Raw genomic sequence first — 16,834 nt, 5'->3', positions numbered from 1 at the left:
TGTGTGTGTGTGTGTGTGTGTGTGTGTGTGTGTGTGTGTGTGTGTGTGTGTGTGTGTGTGTGTGTGTGTGTGTGTGTGTGTGTGTGTGTGTGAAATATCATTGCTTAACAACTTTTTTTGTCAGACAGATATCAATATTTTAAAAATGTTTTATTATCACTTAATAAATTTTTATTTATTATTATAATAAACTTATCAGATTAACTTACAAATGTCATGGCCGAGTTTATTAACTTTATTTTCTTTGGCCATTTGTCTTAGTTCTAATGCATGATCAGCTATTTCTTCACTAGCTAAATTTGATGTCATTACAAAAATGGCATCTTTGCATTCAACTGTTTTTCCATGACCGTCTGTCAGTCTTCCCTAAAAAATATTATTAATAATATTAAATTTTTTTGAAAATATTTTTTTTGAATTTTTAAAAATAAAAACTAAACCTACCTCATCAAAAAGTTGCAACATAACAGTGAGTACATCAGGGTGTGCTTTTTCAACCTAAAAACATGAGATTTCATAAAAGAGAGAATTTTTGGTAAAAGAAAAAGTCAAATATTTTCTTCATGATATATATGTTAAGATACAGGTAAAGGTAAACCTCATCAAACAATACAACAGCTTTAGGAAAAGCTTTAAGCTTTGTAGTTAATTGACCACCTTGTTCATAACCAACATATCCAGGTGGAGAACCAATTAATTTAGACACCTAAAAATATTTATAAATAAAACACAGTTCACTCATAAAATCGTAAATTTTTATAAAGATTTAATATAAAGTCAACACAAAATTATATTCCTTTTTTTTAGTTTTGTGTTCCAAACAAAATTATAAACAATATTCTTTAAATTTTTTTTATAAAAGCTTTTTTCACTAATATTTTATTTAATATATATATATATAAATATAGAGGTGCTTAAGCTGAGAAATTCAATTCAACTCAGCAACTCAACATATTATAACATATTTATTTTATAGGATTTTCACAGGATTTTATCATATATGCTCGATTTGAAGGCCCATAAATTTATAAACTCTATGTTTTATGTAATTTAACTCAGTGTAAACTAATGAGTCATATTGTGTAATAAAAACAAACGGTTTCTAAAATATAATGAACAAATAGAGGTCAAAGTTTAGGTAAGATTATAAAAAAATTAATGAATAAAATAAAACAATGAATCCTGCAATGGTAAATTACTAAAACAACACTTTTTATTGAAAATTATTTTTGTTTAAAAATTGAGAAATAGATAATCGAGGCATTACAAATAATTTATTAAAATTCTAGTTAATACATATCAAGTTTTATTTGAAATAAAAATTTACCTAATACAACTTCAAAACTTTTAAAACTAGAACTTCTCTGAGTGTTTAACTTTTGTTCTGAAAAACATGTGAGCATAACTTGAGATATTTAAAGGCATTTGGGTTCATAAAAAACATTTAAAAACACAAATCAGATTCTTTTTGTTCGTTGTTTAAAATAACTTTTATGAAAACATTCTTTTTTAATAACTTTTTACAATGCAGTAACTTTTTCAATTAAAAGAACAAACCTTTGAATAGCATGTCAAAGAACAAAACTTTTAATGACAGAAATTTTTTTGGGTTAGAGGAACTAAAACTTTAACTATTCAAATAGCATAATTTTATTTTAATAATTAAATAACAATAGAGAGTAAAAAAAATTTTCAGAGAGATTTAATTGTAAAATTTTTTGATAAAGTAAAATCTTTCATTAAAATTTTATTAAAACTGTTTTGCAAATATTTTGACTGAAAAACTTTAACGTCAAATTACAACTTAGGTTAGGTATTATTTCAGTCCCATGGTTACATAGCAATTAAATAATCTGGTAATTGGTGACACATACTATATTTAATTAATCCGGTGGTTGGTGACACATTTAAATGATCCGGTGGTTGGTGACACATTTAAATTTAAAACTAAATAGTTTTAAGAATAAAATATTTAAATTGAAGAAACAATTTAATTTTATGAGCAATATTTTTTAATACTTAAAAAAATCAGCAATGACAATTTCTTTCATTAAAAACACTTCAAGATGGCAACTCCCTTCAGACCATCACGATTTGCAATTGTTTGATTCAACCCTTAATGGGATTTCCTTTCTTTATCATGATTGTTAAAAGCAATTTATGTGACCTTTTTTCAAAATATTTACTTTGTTTTGAGGCAGAAATTACATGATTGCATTTTATTATGCAAATTACTGATATACTAGCCCTCAAAGTTCAACACAGAAAATTAGCCAATTAAAGAATTTAATTTTTGGAATCATAAAAGTTAAAAAATTATTTGAGCATCATTTTCAGAATATAGCAAAATAAGTTTTCTGAAAAGAATAACGCCTTAAGATAAATGACTAAAGGCTCAAGCTCTGGCATATCTGTCATTTTTCAAATCTCTAATTTTTTTTAGCTATCTCATTTTTTTTTATAGTTATCTCACTTTTTTTTATAGTTATCTCATTTTTTTAATAGTTATCTCACTTTTTTTTATAATTAACTCACTTTTTTAAATAGTTACCTAAGGGTTTATTATAAATGCCTTCAAATTTTTTTAATTTTTACTTCGTAGCTATTTACAGTTACTTCATATGCTAAACCTCTTCTAAAACATTTTAGCATTATAGCTAGCATTATAATGCAGTGGTCACACATTAATTGTAAATTTAATTAAATGTCTGATTTATACATTATATATCATTTTTAGAGATTTCTATAGAGCTTTCACTAATTTTATATCAAATTTATAAAAAGTTGCTTTTAACATTGAACTTGATTTTGATGAAGTTTATTTCACTTTCTAATTATTTAAGTTGATTTTTTATTTAAATTAAATTAATTTTTACTTAAATCAATTTAAGTTACTTAAAAAATATTTTACTCTTGGATATTTTCTTATGCATAATACATTTTTCCTAAGTAATGCATTACTGTGATCCCTTTGTTACAAATTTGCTCAGTAAATAAATTATTAAAATAAATAAACTTAAGATTAGTTTTTTTGCAAATAAATTTACAAAATTGCCAAAAGGATTCTTTACAGACCATTGTAATCATTATTGAATAATAAATTTCTTTTTAGTCTATTTTTTAAGTAAAGAAGCAATAACCTTTTTTTCTTTTTAAAAAATAAATGCACATCAAATATGTATTCTGCACCTTGATGTGCTTGGTTCATATTCAGAACAAGATCACTGTCACTCTGCAAAGTTGTGCAGCCAACTACCATTGATTCCACCTTTCTTAGGTCTTCTTTGTCTTTTTGTTCTATAGTAGCAGATTTTATTTTGGCTATTATAAACTCCAGTGCTGATAGCATTGTGTCTTCCTGTCCTAAGTACTCAATTCTGCCTTCTCTTTTTTGTAGATTTTGTTTATCTTCCTCAATGGTAATTGGTGACATTACATTTCATGAGCTATGTCAAACAGCTGTTCAATCTCCCAAATAAATTCACTTTAATCATGTTCATGTGATTCTGCTGATTGATGGTTGTTTTTCTTCAGTTTACAGTAACTTGTACACATAACTACCACATAACCACTTATGTCAAAAAGCTATTTGAACTTAGTTCAAATAGTTCGCTTTTTGTGAAGAAACATTTGGATTCAATCTTTTAGTTTATATGCCGACCAGTGCAGCCCATTTAGAGAGGAGGAATGTTAACAAATGAATAAGATTAGGAAAAGCTTAAACAATATGGAGTTTGTATTATTTGACCTCAGCACAGTCAGTAAAGTGTGTGCAAAAAAAGCGTTTCTCTCAATTACTGAGTCTATTACTTTTAGCAAAGCATTGGGCAGGAATCTTGATGATTTTATCATTTCAAATACATGTTCTGCTCTAATTGTGAAATATTAACTTTTTCTTTATATGAAACCATCCAGGGATATATGATTTTAAAAGAAAAGAAACTAAGATTTTGTACTCCTCTGTTGGGGTTTAAAGTCTTAAATACAATCGTAAAACTCTATTTGCAGTTGTAAACCACCTTGAGTGTGAAATTGTTCCCGGCTCACAAACAGTTAAATCTCCAGAACAACTGCCTGATTTAATAGCGGAACTTATATCCAACAAGAACTGCTGATCTTTTCTTAAAATTTTGCAGTCAATTTCTGGAATTTCACAATCGACACTGACAAATTGTACCACTGGTAATTTTAAACACTTATTAAGCTGTGCACCAATCGGAATGCTCAACAATTTTGGGCCTGTCGTTTCTCTGTCTAAGGTTTGAAACAAATGCCGGAATAGCAATTCGTTGAATTGTAAGAGACAAATCCCCCACTGTAGTGGTCTTTTATTTTTCAATTGTAGGAATAACACTGGATTTCCATCCCATGTTAGTAACAGTGCCATCGCATCTGATTACGCCCAGTTCATGAAATGAAAATCCAGCTTCATTCAAATATGAAACAATGCTACTGGCAATCTTTTCAGCAGACCCAGAAGTTGGTGAAACATGACCAACGTACACGGAACCTGGTACTTGTAAAATTCAGTAATGTTCCTCTTTTATGGTTCGTCAAAACTTTTTTAATTTAAGTTTTTCAACCACTAGAGTTTTGTCCTTCCTCCCATCAAAATGCATTTCTTGAAGTGGGTTATATTTTTCCTTGCTCTGCATTTGAAGTTGTGAACGGTTATCCACTTTTGCTCTTTTAACTTTATTTTTGTCAACAACAAGACTGTGATCATAATTGGTTACTATACCAAAATCTTGCAAAACACTTGAGGCAATAGATGCTGTTGCTGTCTGATAATCCATAGCAATTTGCTAGTCAGAGCAGTATTTTTCATTGTAATGTGTATCTGCCATGATGGTTTAGTTAGCTTAAATTCTTCTAATTTTTCATCTATGACTTCTTCAATGGCTACGAAGGCATCACTATCGAACTCTTTTTGCTTTCGTGTTTTATCTAAATGGTTTGAGCATGAATGTTGAGATAATAGATTATTAGCGGGTAGAGTTCTTTTAAATTCAACAAATTTCCTATCGTACCTTTGTGTAATTTTTTTATGTTTCTTTTACATCAACACTTTCAATTTTACCAATACCATGCATTCTTTGGAAGTACAAAAAATTTAGTTCAATGATGGGGACCTTTTTTTTTCTTTTTCACGTTTATAGATAATTAAAAAAGAACACTTGCATTCACAAATTTCAATGACTATTTTACATTTGCAGTCTAATGTTATTTTACACTTGCACGCCGCGACATCAAACAATAACAACGATTTTTTTTTTTTAATCTTTAATTCTCTTTTTGAACTTTCCTTTTTCTTTATCACGTTTGAAGGATTTCATAAGATTGCGATAACTTTCATGGTAGCCATTTATTAATTGGACATCTCTGTAAATCGTTACTGTGGGTATTGAAGCTTTATTAAACACTGATTTAACTTGTTGTGCAACACAATTTGAAACATAAGAAAACTTAACTGGCTTGGTGTTTAATTTCAAGGCTAGTTTGTAATTTTCATTAAAATAACACTTGAGAACTTCTTCATAAGTTGAATGTTTATTTACAGATAATTCTATTGGATGACCAAAAATTGGGCAATTAAATTTGCTACAAGTAATTTTTTTAAAAACAGCCATGGTTAATATTATCAAATAATTAAAACAAAACTATATCAAAACAAGCTGTTGTGGCGAGAAACACACCAATTTTACAGCGCATTTTGGGAATACTCTAATGCAAACTTTATTACAAAAGTGATAAAAAGCAAGTATTTATTCAAATATTCAAGTACAATGCACTAGCTCCAGACGTAAAATATTTGTATTATTTTTTTTGCATTTTCCTTAGATATATATATATATATATATATATATATATATATATATATATATATATATATATATATATATATATATATATATATATATATACATATATACATATATATATATATATATACATATATATATATATATATATATATATATATATATATATATATATATATATACATACATACATATATATATATATATATATATATATATATATATATATATATATATATATATATATATATATATATATGTATATATATATATATATATATATATATTTAAATACATATACAAATATATATATATATACATATATATATAGCCCTCGAAAATAGGGTCGGCTTTTGGCAAAGCTGACCTAACTGCCGCCCTTAAAGCATTTGAGGCCAGCAAAAAATTGCCAACCTTGTTTGACAGGTCAACCAATTTTAAAATCAACTTTAAAATATGTGGATTTTTTTAAATTAAACCAAACTTTATTAAAACCAAGTGTGTAATTTTCATACATACATGCATACATAAATAAAAATTAAAAATTTACCTCATGTTTTTCTTGATATTCTGACATATCCAATCGAATGAAACTCTGTTAAACAAATGAAACTCTGTTAATCAAATATTTTGGTAACATAATCATAACTTTCAAAATTAGCGCAATTTTTTTAACGCTAATTTTAAATGCTTATGACATTTTTTAAATCTTTATCTATTTATATCCTAAAATTAAGTAATTTATTAAAAAAAAAAAAATCTTTATATAAATATTTTATTACCTTGTTAAACAAACAAATAACACTACCTTTTCAACATCTTTATGTAAAAACTTAGCAAGTTGCTTTGCAAGCTCTGTTTTTCCTATAAATAAAATCTAAAACAATTACAAGTTATTTTTTGGCAACTAATACAGCTTGTGGTAGTCAAGTCACTCTCTTAAACATTGTCTGTAATAAATAGTCACTTTCCTATTTTAATACAAAATGTTTTGTAGATCAACACACAAAAATTTTTATCAGAATTACATTTGACATACAAAAGTCAACATGTTTAAAGCAAAAGCTTAAATGCAAAAAAGATTTTTTTACATTAAAGCTTTTTTACATAAGAACTTATCTTCAAGAAAGTGACTTGACCACAGCAACTTGTATAAGTTGCCACATTACAACAGTATGCATTAGAACAGTATACATGGTTGGATGTAGAAAACCTTTTTATTCAATCTATTGACTGTTTTGTTTGGTTTTAATTATGAAAAAATTGTGCAATTAACAAACTTAAAATCTAAATATCTCTAGAAAAAAAATGTCTGTTTACCTATCCCTGACGAGCCAAGAAATAAAAAAACTAAAGGATGTTGATCATCAACCCAACCATTTTGTCGACGCCTAATAGCTGAAAAACAAAATAAAAAGCATAAAAGGCATAAAAGTATGTCAACCATGAAATTCTATTATACATGTAGAGTATATTCTCAAAAATTCACAAGTTTTCCTTTTTTTTTTTTTTTTGTGGTTATTAAGGTCTGATCCCAGAAGTCTTTATGGTCTTATTACAGAGCACTGTGGAAGAGCATTTAACTAGGAAGTGTGCGCCTCCTTCCTTACCAATGTTACTTATTGGGCGAGAGTTGGAATTGAACCTTGGACCTCTTGGTTCTGAGCCAGAACTTTAATCGCCGGGCCAGAGCTGTACAAATTTATATAAAGACTGATCAATTAGTTGCATAAAAATATTTCATAGGGATTCCTAATGTAAAAATATTCATTACAAAGAACATAAAAAAGAAATTAAGTTTAAGTTATATATATATATATATATATATATATATATATATATATATATATATATATATATATATATATATATATATATATATATATATATATATATATATATATATATATATATATTTGCATGCTGTAATAAAAGTCTCAAAACTAACAAATAGTCACCAAATAAATTAAAAACATAATGCCCATAGCAAACACTGTAATGACCATAACCAACACCTTAATGATCATAACCAACACCATAATGATTATATTTTTTGAGCCAACCATGGCCATAATGATAATAATTTTATTAGCCAACCAACGTCATAATAATAATGATTTTTTGAACTACAATAATAATTTTTGATACTTTATACAAACAAAATATATAAAAACTTGATTATTAGTTATTTATTTTTAAATTAGTATGCCACAACTATTTTCCGATGTCTATTATAATATTCCCTAATTATTTTGAATAAAAAGGATTAGTGATCGTTAATTAAAATTAGAAATTAGTTTAGCATTCAAAATAAGAATTTCAATTAGTTAAGTCATTAAAAAAAATGAAGTTATAAAAAGTTAAGTAAAAACTTCTAGAAAAATCTTTAACTTCTAATAGAATGTCTAATGAAAATTGTCAGTTTAAACTAAAAAAAAAACAATTAGACTTTATAGTAGTTTACAAAATCTTTTATAAAAGATCAATTGAAAGACCAGTAATGTTATTTTATAGACCAGTGATTTTGTTTTAAAGGCCAGTGATGTTATTTTAAAGAACTATTAACCCTTTTAGCACAGGGAGTCCAGTCCTTTACTATCAGAGCACGTAGAGCCACAATCATGGCTTTGAAAGTGTACATTAGAACTTCAGACTTTTTTTACAAAAATACCACTATTCATAAATTGAAAATTGGTACCATTGAATAGAGCACTTTTTTTTATCTTTTGGTATATGTTTGTGTATATTTCGTATTAAAGATGAGTGACAGCAAAGAAAGTTTTATAGAAGAAAGTTGTATAAGCAAAGAATATTTAAGTAGCAGCGATAATAGCTTAGTCGATGAAGCCACAATATTTTTTATTGAAAAATGGTATACAATATTATTTAATTCAAATATAACACCAAATCTAAGCTTTTAAATTTATTTTTTTTATGTAGACTCTGGTTCTGATGGTGTTAAGGATGTTTTAGATTTGTGGCTCCCTGTTGTAGGAGATGACAATGGTCCTAATTTTTTTCCTTTTACTGGTGTAGCAGGACCCAAACATACTATTTTACCAGAACCAAAGCTCATTGACTATGTTGACTTGTTTTTTACAACAGAATTTTTGTAAAACTTAGTAACTTATACCAACAGGTATGCTGATACATGGATACAAAGTAATCAACAACATTTGAGGTTGCATCCATTGTCAATAAACCCTGGTTTGTTACCAACTTCAATTGTGATCGTTTTCAACTTTTGCTTAAGTTTATTCACTTTAACAATCTCTAATCAACAACAACAAAATAAGATTTATAAAGTTCAGTATTTAGTCAAACATTTTAACAAGAAATTTCTGTACTTTTATATTCTCCAAAAAGATATTTCTATAGATGAGAGCATGATTGGTTACAGGGGACTTGTAACCAATCATGCTCTCATTTATAGAAATATCTTTTTGGAGAATATGAAGGATTACAATGGTTATTTGTCTCAGTTTGAAAGGTATTTTCAGGCACAGTGAGAGTAAACAGAAAAGGTCTGCCAGAAATTTGCCTTAAAACAAAATTAAAAAACAAAGAAGTTTGCCAATATAGAAAAAGTCCTTTGTTATGCGTGACATAACAAGAAGGTAAAAAAAGTGTATTACTGTCTACTGTTGCCAAAGCAGATTTTACTGCAGTTGAGTAACAGAAGAGGTAACTTAGTTATGAAGTTAAATGTTGTTGCCCTTTACAATCGAACCATGGGAGGGGTAGATTTGGGAGATGCACAGCTCTATGCGTACCTGTCAGAATGTAAAGAAAATGGACTACAAAAGTTATTATTTTTTATTTGGAAGGGCAATTCTAAACAGCTACTTATTGCATAAGCTTAACACTAATGAACATAAGCCAATGTCTAGGATAAGTTTTATAATGGCAATTGTGGTGGGTATCTTCCAGTAAAAGTAGTTACAAAAAGATGAACATCTAGAGAGATGTATGTGGCTAAAAGTAATCGTACCATATCCACTTCCTCAACACACAGCAATTAACAATCCTTTATATGGTCACAAACTTGTCCAAACTGGTGTAAGTAAAAAAATAAAATGTGTTGCTGGGCACTAAACCTGTGTCTGCATAAGTTGGCAGTGTCAATCATGTTGTGTTGGACTTTGTCCTGGATGCTTTTCTAATTATCACACAATGAATTAAATTATCACATTATGAATTAAATACTTTGAATTTCTTAAATTCTTTTTAAACACAAAAAATAAACTAAAATTCAAAATAGTTGTTTTTCTTTCTTCTTTTTTTTAAAGTTAAATTTCTCTGTATGGCGTTCAAATTTTGTCATCTGTTAAATGGTTAAAGTTAAAAAATAATTATCTCTTTAAGAACTAAAAAAAAAATCTGAGGTTTTAAAATAACTATAAATTAAATGTTTGATTTAATAACCACAGCTTACATGGCTCATGTGCAACATTACAATTTTTGTAAACTATTATTAGTGAGGAAAATTCTTTTAAACAAACCTTTTTTAACAGGAAAAAAATTTTTATTTAAAGTAAAATTAACTTAATATTTTATAATATAATAATATTTTATTAATAATAATAATAATCTATAATATAATAATAAATTAATAATAGTATTTTTTGTATTAATATTGTTTTTAATAATTTCAATTGTTACCTATAAGCACAACAATTATAACTTACATTTCAACTGAGTTTTTTATTCTCTTTTATTTGCGTTTTTTATTCTTGACCAATTGAAATATACATTTCAATTGAGTCAAATTTTATTCTCTTTGTTGTCAACTTTTAGCAAATAAATATTGATGCAGACACATGAAAGTTATTTTAAAATACATCTTTAGTACTAAAATTAATTTATTTAAATCATTTTTATGCTTCCGAAAGTTACAGTTTTTCTCATTGTCGCATGATAAAAAAAAGTATCATTGTAAAATGTTATTTTAACCATGAATTTATTTGCGTAATCCAAATTAATTTAGTGTGAAAATGGAGCTAACATGTTCATATTGTTGTTGATCTGGTTTTATACTTTATAAAATATATATATTTCAAGAAAATAACAAAAGAACTTTTGCAATTTTCATGTAACGCAAGTTAACAAAACCATGATGAAGTTTTATTTTTTCCAAAATTTAGTTTAAAAACTTAAGTTTTTTAAAAAATATATGCGAAAAAATAATAAATGTAATGTTTTTACATTTAAAGCTTTGAATATCGTTGCTTAGTTAAACTAATGAAAATAAGGCAATACGCATAAAGTAAGAAGTGTAAGTAAAAACTTGGACAATTCAAAGATTTTTAAATTTAAATGACTTAAATAAGCATTAATAAAGTTGTAATGCTAAAATAATTTTTTAAAGTTGCTCTTGGTCTTGCAGAAAAACTGTTTTCGATTTGATAACTTTCATAAATGTTATAAAAAATCATTAAGGAAAAGTGCCACAGTTTTTTAAAATTTCCTTTGTTAATAATTTTTAATGAACGAGTTCAATACTTTTGTGATTCTTTTGTTACGTAACTCTAACTCTTAATAATAGATATAAAAAATCCACGATAATAATTACTCAGTAACATAAGTGATGTATAGTATCAAAAAAACCAGTTTATTTTCTTTAGCCGGTCACCTCTGATAAATTTTTATATATTTTTTAAATTGGTATAGAATTCTCAACATCTTGTGAAAGTTTCTAATTCAAACCGCTTTACTGATTCGCAAAAATCTGACCTAAAAGTTGAAGCAATTTTTTTACCTTGTTTTCAGTGTAACGTAAGTTAAGTGGGATTTTCAGTAATAAGTTCGCCCTCTTTTGGCCAGACTCAAAACATTTTAGCTTGTTTTATTCTTTAGACTAAGAGCTTTCATACAAAGTAGCTAAAAGTTTAATTTACAGTTTAAATAGGCAAATATTTGATAAAGTTGCTGTGCGTGTAATGTAAGTTAAAACTAGAATTGCCCATATACAATATACAATACAAATACATAATTTAAACATAACTTTATACACACAATTTATGTTTCTAATGTTATATGAATAGGATCCGAAATCTTTAGTAATGGTCAACTCGTTAAACCCTTAACAGTAAATTTAGGTGGTATCCATTGAAGGTAAAGTGATACTTATATGTAAACGACAGATATAGTCGTCACAAAACTGATAGAATTTTTCAGTTAAAAATTTTTCTCACTTGAACAAAAATATATTAACAGCATTTAAAGTAATGTGTTCAACAAGGAGAGAGTTGCCGCAAAAAGTGTTCCACTGTTAAAGGGTTAACAGTTTTACATATTATGAGATGGAATTTTAATTTTTGAACAAAAAATTTTTGATTTAAATATAGCAAACATTTTTATTAAAACAACAAAAAAATGGTGTGATTGCCAACCCACACCTATCACCCAAACCACTGTTCTCACAATGCCACTATATTTAAAACAACCACCTATGTAACAACTACCACCAATTTCTTTATAACAATTAAATTGCACCATTATTACTTCTCCTAACTCCTACAATAACAAAAATGCTGCCATCAAATTCATAGTATCAATAAAGATTACATAAAATAAAATAAATTATATGTATATCAAATTTTATTCATATAATTAACTTTTATTATCAAAATTTAAACTTATACCAGATGAAACAGCTTGAATTGCACCTTGCTGGCCTACAATAACTTCTCTAAATCGTTGTTCAAGGGGGTATCGTCTTCTTTCTTCCGATTCTAACAACGCTTGTTTCTCATTAAACTAAGTAAAAACTGAAAGTTCGTCATCTTGATAGCATTAGAAAAACATAGCAAATTACAATTGTCTGTAGCACAGTAAATAGGTATTTTATAATTATACCTTTTCCTGGTATTTTTTAATAAGGTTTTTATTTGACTCTTTATAAACATATTCATATGCAAAGTGATTACTTTTATCTTTTATTGTAGGATCTGCTCCTGTTCATGAGTAAAAAGAAAATTATCAAAACTTTTTTTTTTTAAATTAAATTTTAATATAATAATATTATTTTTGTTTTTAATCAATTTAAGTATTAATGTGTTCAATCTTTAATAAAGTCACATGATGATAATAAAAAAATTATTTAATAATTTATTTTACCAGCTTCTAATAATAAGCATATTGTTTCATAGTCATCAGCAAGACATGCGTAATGAAGTGGTGTAAAACCAGAAAAGTCTGCTCTATTATTTGTGGTTCTGTTAAAACAAGATTGTCTTGAATCAATTACTAAAACAATATATATATATATATATATATATATATATATATATATATATATATAAATATATATATATATATATATATATACATATATATATATAAATATATATATATATATATATACAACACAACATATATATATATATAACACAACATATATATACAACACAACATATATATATATATATATATATATATATATATATATATATATATATATATATATATATATATACAGGGCGCGAATTAAGCGTATCGCGATTACTTTTCGCACCTTCACAATTAGTTTTTCTTAAAATTTGTTTTTTCACGATCTTTCTTTTTTTTGTGATTATTCTTTTTTTTTTTAGAAGATTGATACTCTATTCGCGAATATTTAGCGTTCTTTTACAGTATAAAACTGCAGTGACTTCTGTAACGATAATTTTTTTTATTAAAGCAGAGCATAAAGTAAAAGAAAGAAAAATAAAAGATTTAGAAAATCAATTAGCAAAAATGTTCAAATGCAGGAAAAAGACCAATTGTTTAAGGAAGGAAAAATTTATAAAAAAAAAACGATTAAATACCTATTCGAATCAAGAAATAAAAGATTTTGATTGAAAAAAGAAATAAAAGTTAATTGATTGAAAAGTCACTTTCTTAACTCGAATTCTCAAGGGCTTTATTCTGATTTAGCTCACTCATTATGAACAAATTTAATGATACTTTTATAAGTTTATTTTGCGAAGAATAGTGGAAGGCAATATAGACTCTTAATAGTTATTAAAAAAAAACTTTAAAGTTTGTTAGTAAACTTGCTAATTTTAAATTAATAGCAATAAACGGATGCAAATAAGGACCACAGATGCAGATTATCTACAGTTAAAAAGTGGGAAAAACATTTTAATTGCAAGTTAAAATACAATTTAAATGGAAATGAAGTTATAAGATTAAGATGCAGTTTATGTAAACAATTTGAAAAACGGATAAGTCAAACAAAATTGTTTTCCATGACCTGGATCAAACCAGGAACAATATCAATAAAAAAAGATTCACTGGCATCGCACTTAAACAGTGCGCAACATAAAGAGGCTACGCGAATTCATCAACAAACAACATTAGGTTCAGTTTCATTATCTAACCATGTTATTCATAATACTCCAATCGGGCAAGGTTTATGTAAAATGGCTGTAAAAGACGCTGACTCGTTACGGAAAAAGTTTAATATTGCGTATTACTTGGCAAAACTTAAATCAAAAATCAAAAAAAGTATTAGATCGTAAAAGATTCTATTATTTAGACACATTTTTTTCTTTCGCTTTATTTTATTGAATGAAAAAAGTGAACACTAACTTTTATTAAAAAATACATTGAATGAAAAAGCAATAGATAGAAATATCATGGGAATTTGATAAGGTTACTTAGATAAGAAAACTTACTTAATAAGAATTTAATTATCATTCTTGTTTGTGATTGTGCGGGTTTTCGTGAAAATGTTAAGTTTTAACATTTTGACGAACTATTAAAAATGACGAAAACATTATCACGATAATGTTTTCGTCATTTTTAATAGTTTTTTATAACTGTTTATAACTTTGTTTATAACTTTGTTTATAACTTTGTTTATAACTTTGTTTATAACTTTGTTTATAACTTGTTTATAACTTTTTATAACTTTTTATAACTGTTTCAAATTTATAGATTGTTTTGTTAGAGTTTTAAATAATTTTTTTTACTGTTAATGACATCTTATGCAAAAATGAGACTTATTATATATGTTATTATAAATAAGTTAAAATAAATCATGTCCCTCCCCTCTGGCGGAAGTGGAGGAGGGGTTATGAGCAACAAAAAAATCGCGATTAGATTTTTTTACATTAATTCGAGCCCTCATATATATATATATATATATATATATATATATATATATATATATATATATATATATATATATATATATATATATATATATATATATATATATATATATATATATCTATATAGAACCCTTAGATGTTGTCCGAAAGTTTTTTCCATATTTTGTTGACAAAAAGTAAAAATTAAAATGCAAGACCGGAATTTTTTTTTTTTAATAATGATAGACTGCCTGCCCCAACCAAACCCTCAGTCGATGTAGCAGCACTCCCTTGCGGGTCAGGCTATTTGTCAGTCGATGTATCAGCACTCCCTTGCGAGTCAGGCTATTTGTCAGTCGATGTAGCAGCACTCCCTTGCAAGTCAGGCTATTTGTCAGTCGATGTAGCAGCACTCCCTTGCGAGTCAGGCTATTTGTCAGTCGATGTAGCAGCACTCCCTTGCGAGTCAGGCTATAAGATAGTCGATGTAGCAACACTCCGCGCATGATTTACAGTAAAAAAAATAAAAATAAAAACATTTTATTAAAAAAAATAAAAACATTGTTTATATTGTTAAAAACATTCAGAATGTTTTAAAAACATTCAGAATGTTTTTAAAAACATTCTGGTCAATTAAATTTGCGTTTTTGTGGTTTTTTTATATAACAATTAATTTGTAATTAAATTAATGGTTTTGACTTTCGTCCAACACGAAAATGTTGGACGAAAGTCAAAAGTAATTAAAAGTGACGAATGTGTTGGCGTAAGAATCACTTTTTTCCTTCCGCTCTTCCCAAAGCCAACAAACTATAGATCTATATATATATATATATATATATATATATATATATATATATATATATATATATATATATATATATATATATATATATATATATATATATAAAGCATATCAATATACAACATTTTTTCTTTTTTTATTTGTTGTTTTATTCTGTTTTCTATAATTTAACTGTGATTAGAAAGATAAATAAATAGGTAAATAAACAAAGACAGACATTACACCAAGAAAAAGATCTTAAATATTAACTATATTTAAGATCTTTTTCTTGGTGTAATGTCTGTCTTAACTATATCCATATTCTGATAAATCTTAATGTTCAGTAGACCTATGTACATTATGTTCAATAGACCTATCTACAGTTAGGGGTCGTTCATAAAGTATGCATATTTATTTCAACATTCCCCCTCCCACCCACATTTTGCTATACACTTTTTTAAGTACCCCCACCACCCTAAAAGTACCTTCGCATTTAACCTACCTACCCAACATTTATGACATTTTTTTTAACTTATTGTCTATTTACTTTTATAATTGACCCCTTACCTCCCATCTCATTTATGTCATTTGCAGGCTCACTCTCCCCATACAAGTGTATGTACTTTATGGACAATCCCTTAGCCAGTTTAAGAAGTATTACATTGCAAATGGCAGCTTATCACCAATAAAACAAGGAAAATGTAGTCGACAAGGAAAGACCTCAGAGAGTGGTGACTAACATCTGATACTGGAGAGTATCAAAAATTCAAAAAAGAAAATAAAAAACCAACTAATGAATGATTTAGTTTCGCTACTAATGAATGACTTAGTTAAGTATCAAATGATTTAGTTGTTAATTTTTATCTGTCTGCTCAAGTACTGTGTGGAGGAGGTCAATAGCTGTTAGGCTTGTTAGAAACTTTTTTTAAAAAGCAATTGCTTACAGATGTCATGAAGAAGAAGCTTGTCTTGTGAGCAAAGGAATACAAAGAGTGGACAAAAGAACAATGAAGAAAAGTAAGATAAAATCAAAAGTTTTTAAATTTGTTTAATTTATACTATCATGCTTTTTATATAATTTTTATAATTAATAATTTTTTCATTAATCATAACTTTTTTAAACTGAAGCTATTAAATTGAAGAAACTAATTATT

At 26.7% G+C, this 16,834-nt stretch overlaps 1 protein-coding gene across 1 annotated transcript in view; it reads right to left on the bottom strand.

Moving 5' to 3' along the window:
- LOC100202985 (mitochondrial disaggregase) overlaps window positions 1-16,834 on the bottom strand; it is a 48,040-nt gene that overhangs the window by 10,505 nt on the left and 20,701 nt on the right. The window contains exons 6-14 of the mRNA XM_065812424.1: window positions 12,942-13,070; window positions 12,681-12,778; window positions 12,467-12,581; window positions 7,143-7,220; window positions 6,631-6,686; window positions 6,373-6,417; window positions 599-706; window positions 445-498; window positions 210-366 (exon numbers count right to left, since the gene is read on the bottom strand). Of these exons, the coding sequence (XP_065668496.1) occupies window positions 210-366; window positions 445-498; window positions 599-706; window positions 6,373-6,417; window positions 6,631-6,686; window positions 7,143-7,220; window positions 12,467-12,581; window positions 12,681-12,778; window positions 12,942-13,070 (840 nt within the window). The remainder of the gene's footprint in view (window positions 1-209; window positions 367-444; window positions 499-598; window positions 707-6,372; window positions 6,418-6,630; window positions 6,687-7,142; window positions 7,221-12,466; window positions 12,582-12,680; window positions 12,779-12,941; window positions 13,071-16,834) is intronic.

The sequence above is a fragment of the Hydra vulgaris genome, chromosome 12, assembly GCF_038396675.1.
Source record: "Hydra vulgaris chromosome 12, alternate assembly HydraT2T_AEP".
Lineage (NCBI taxonomy): Eukaryota > Metazoa > Cnidaria > Hydrozoa > Anthoathecata > Hydridae > Hydra > Hydra vulgaris.
Note: the sequence above shows the minus strand (reverse complement) of the source record. Positions and strands in the feature narration are given on the sequence as shown.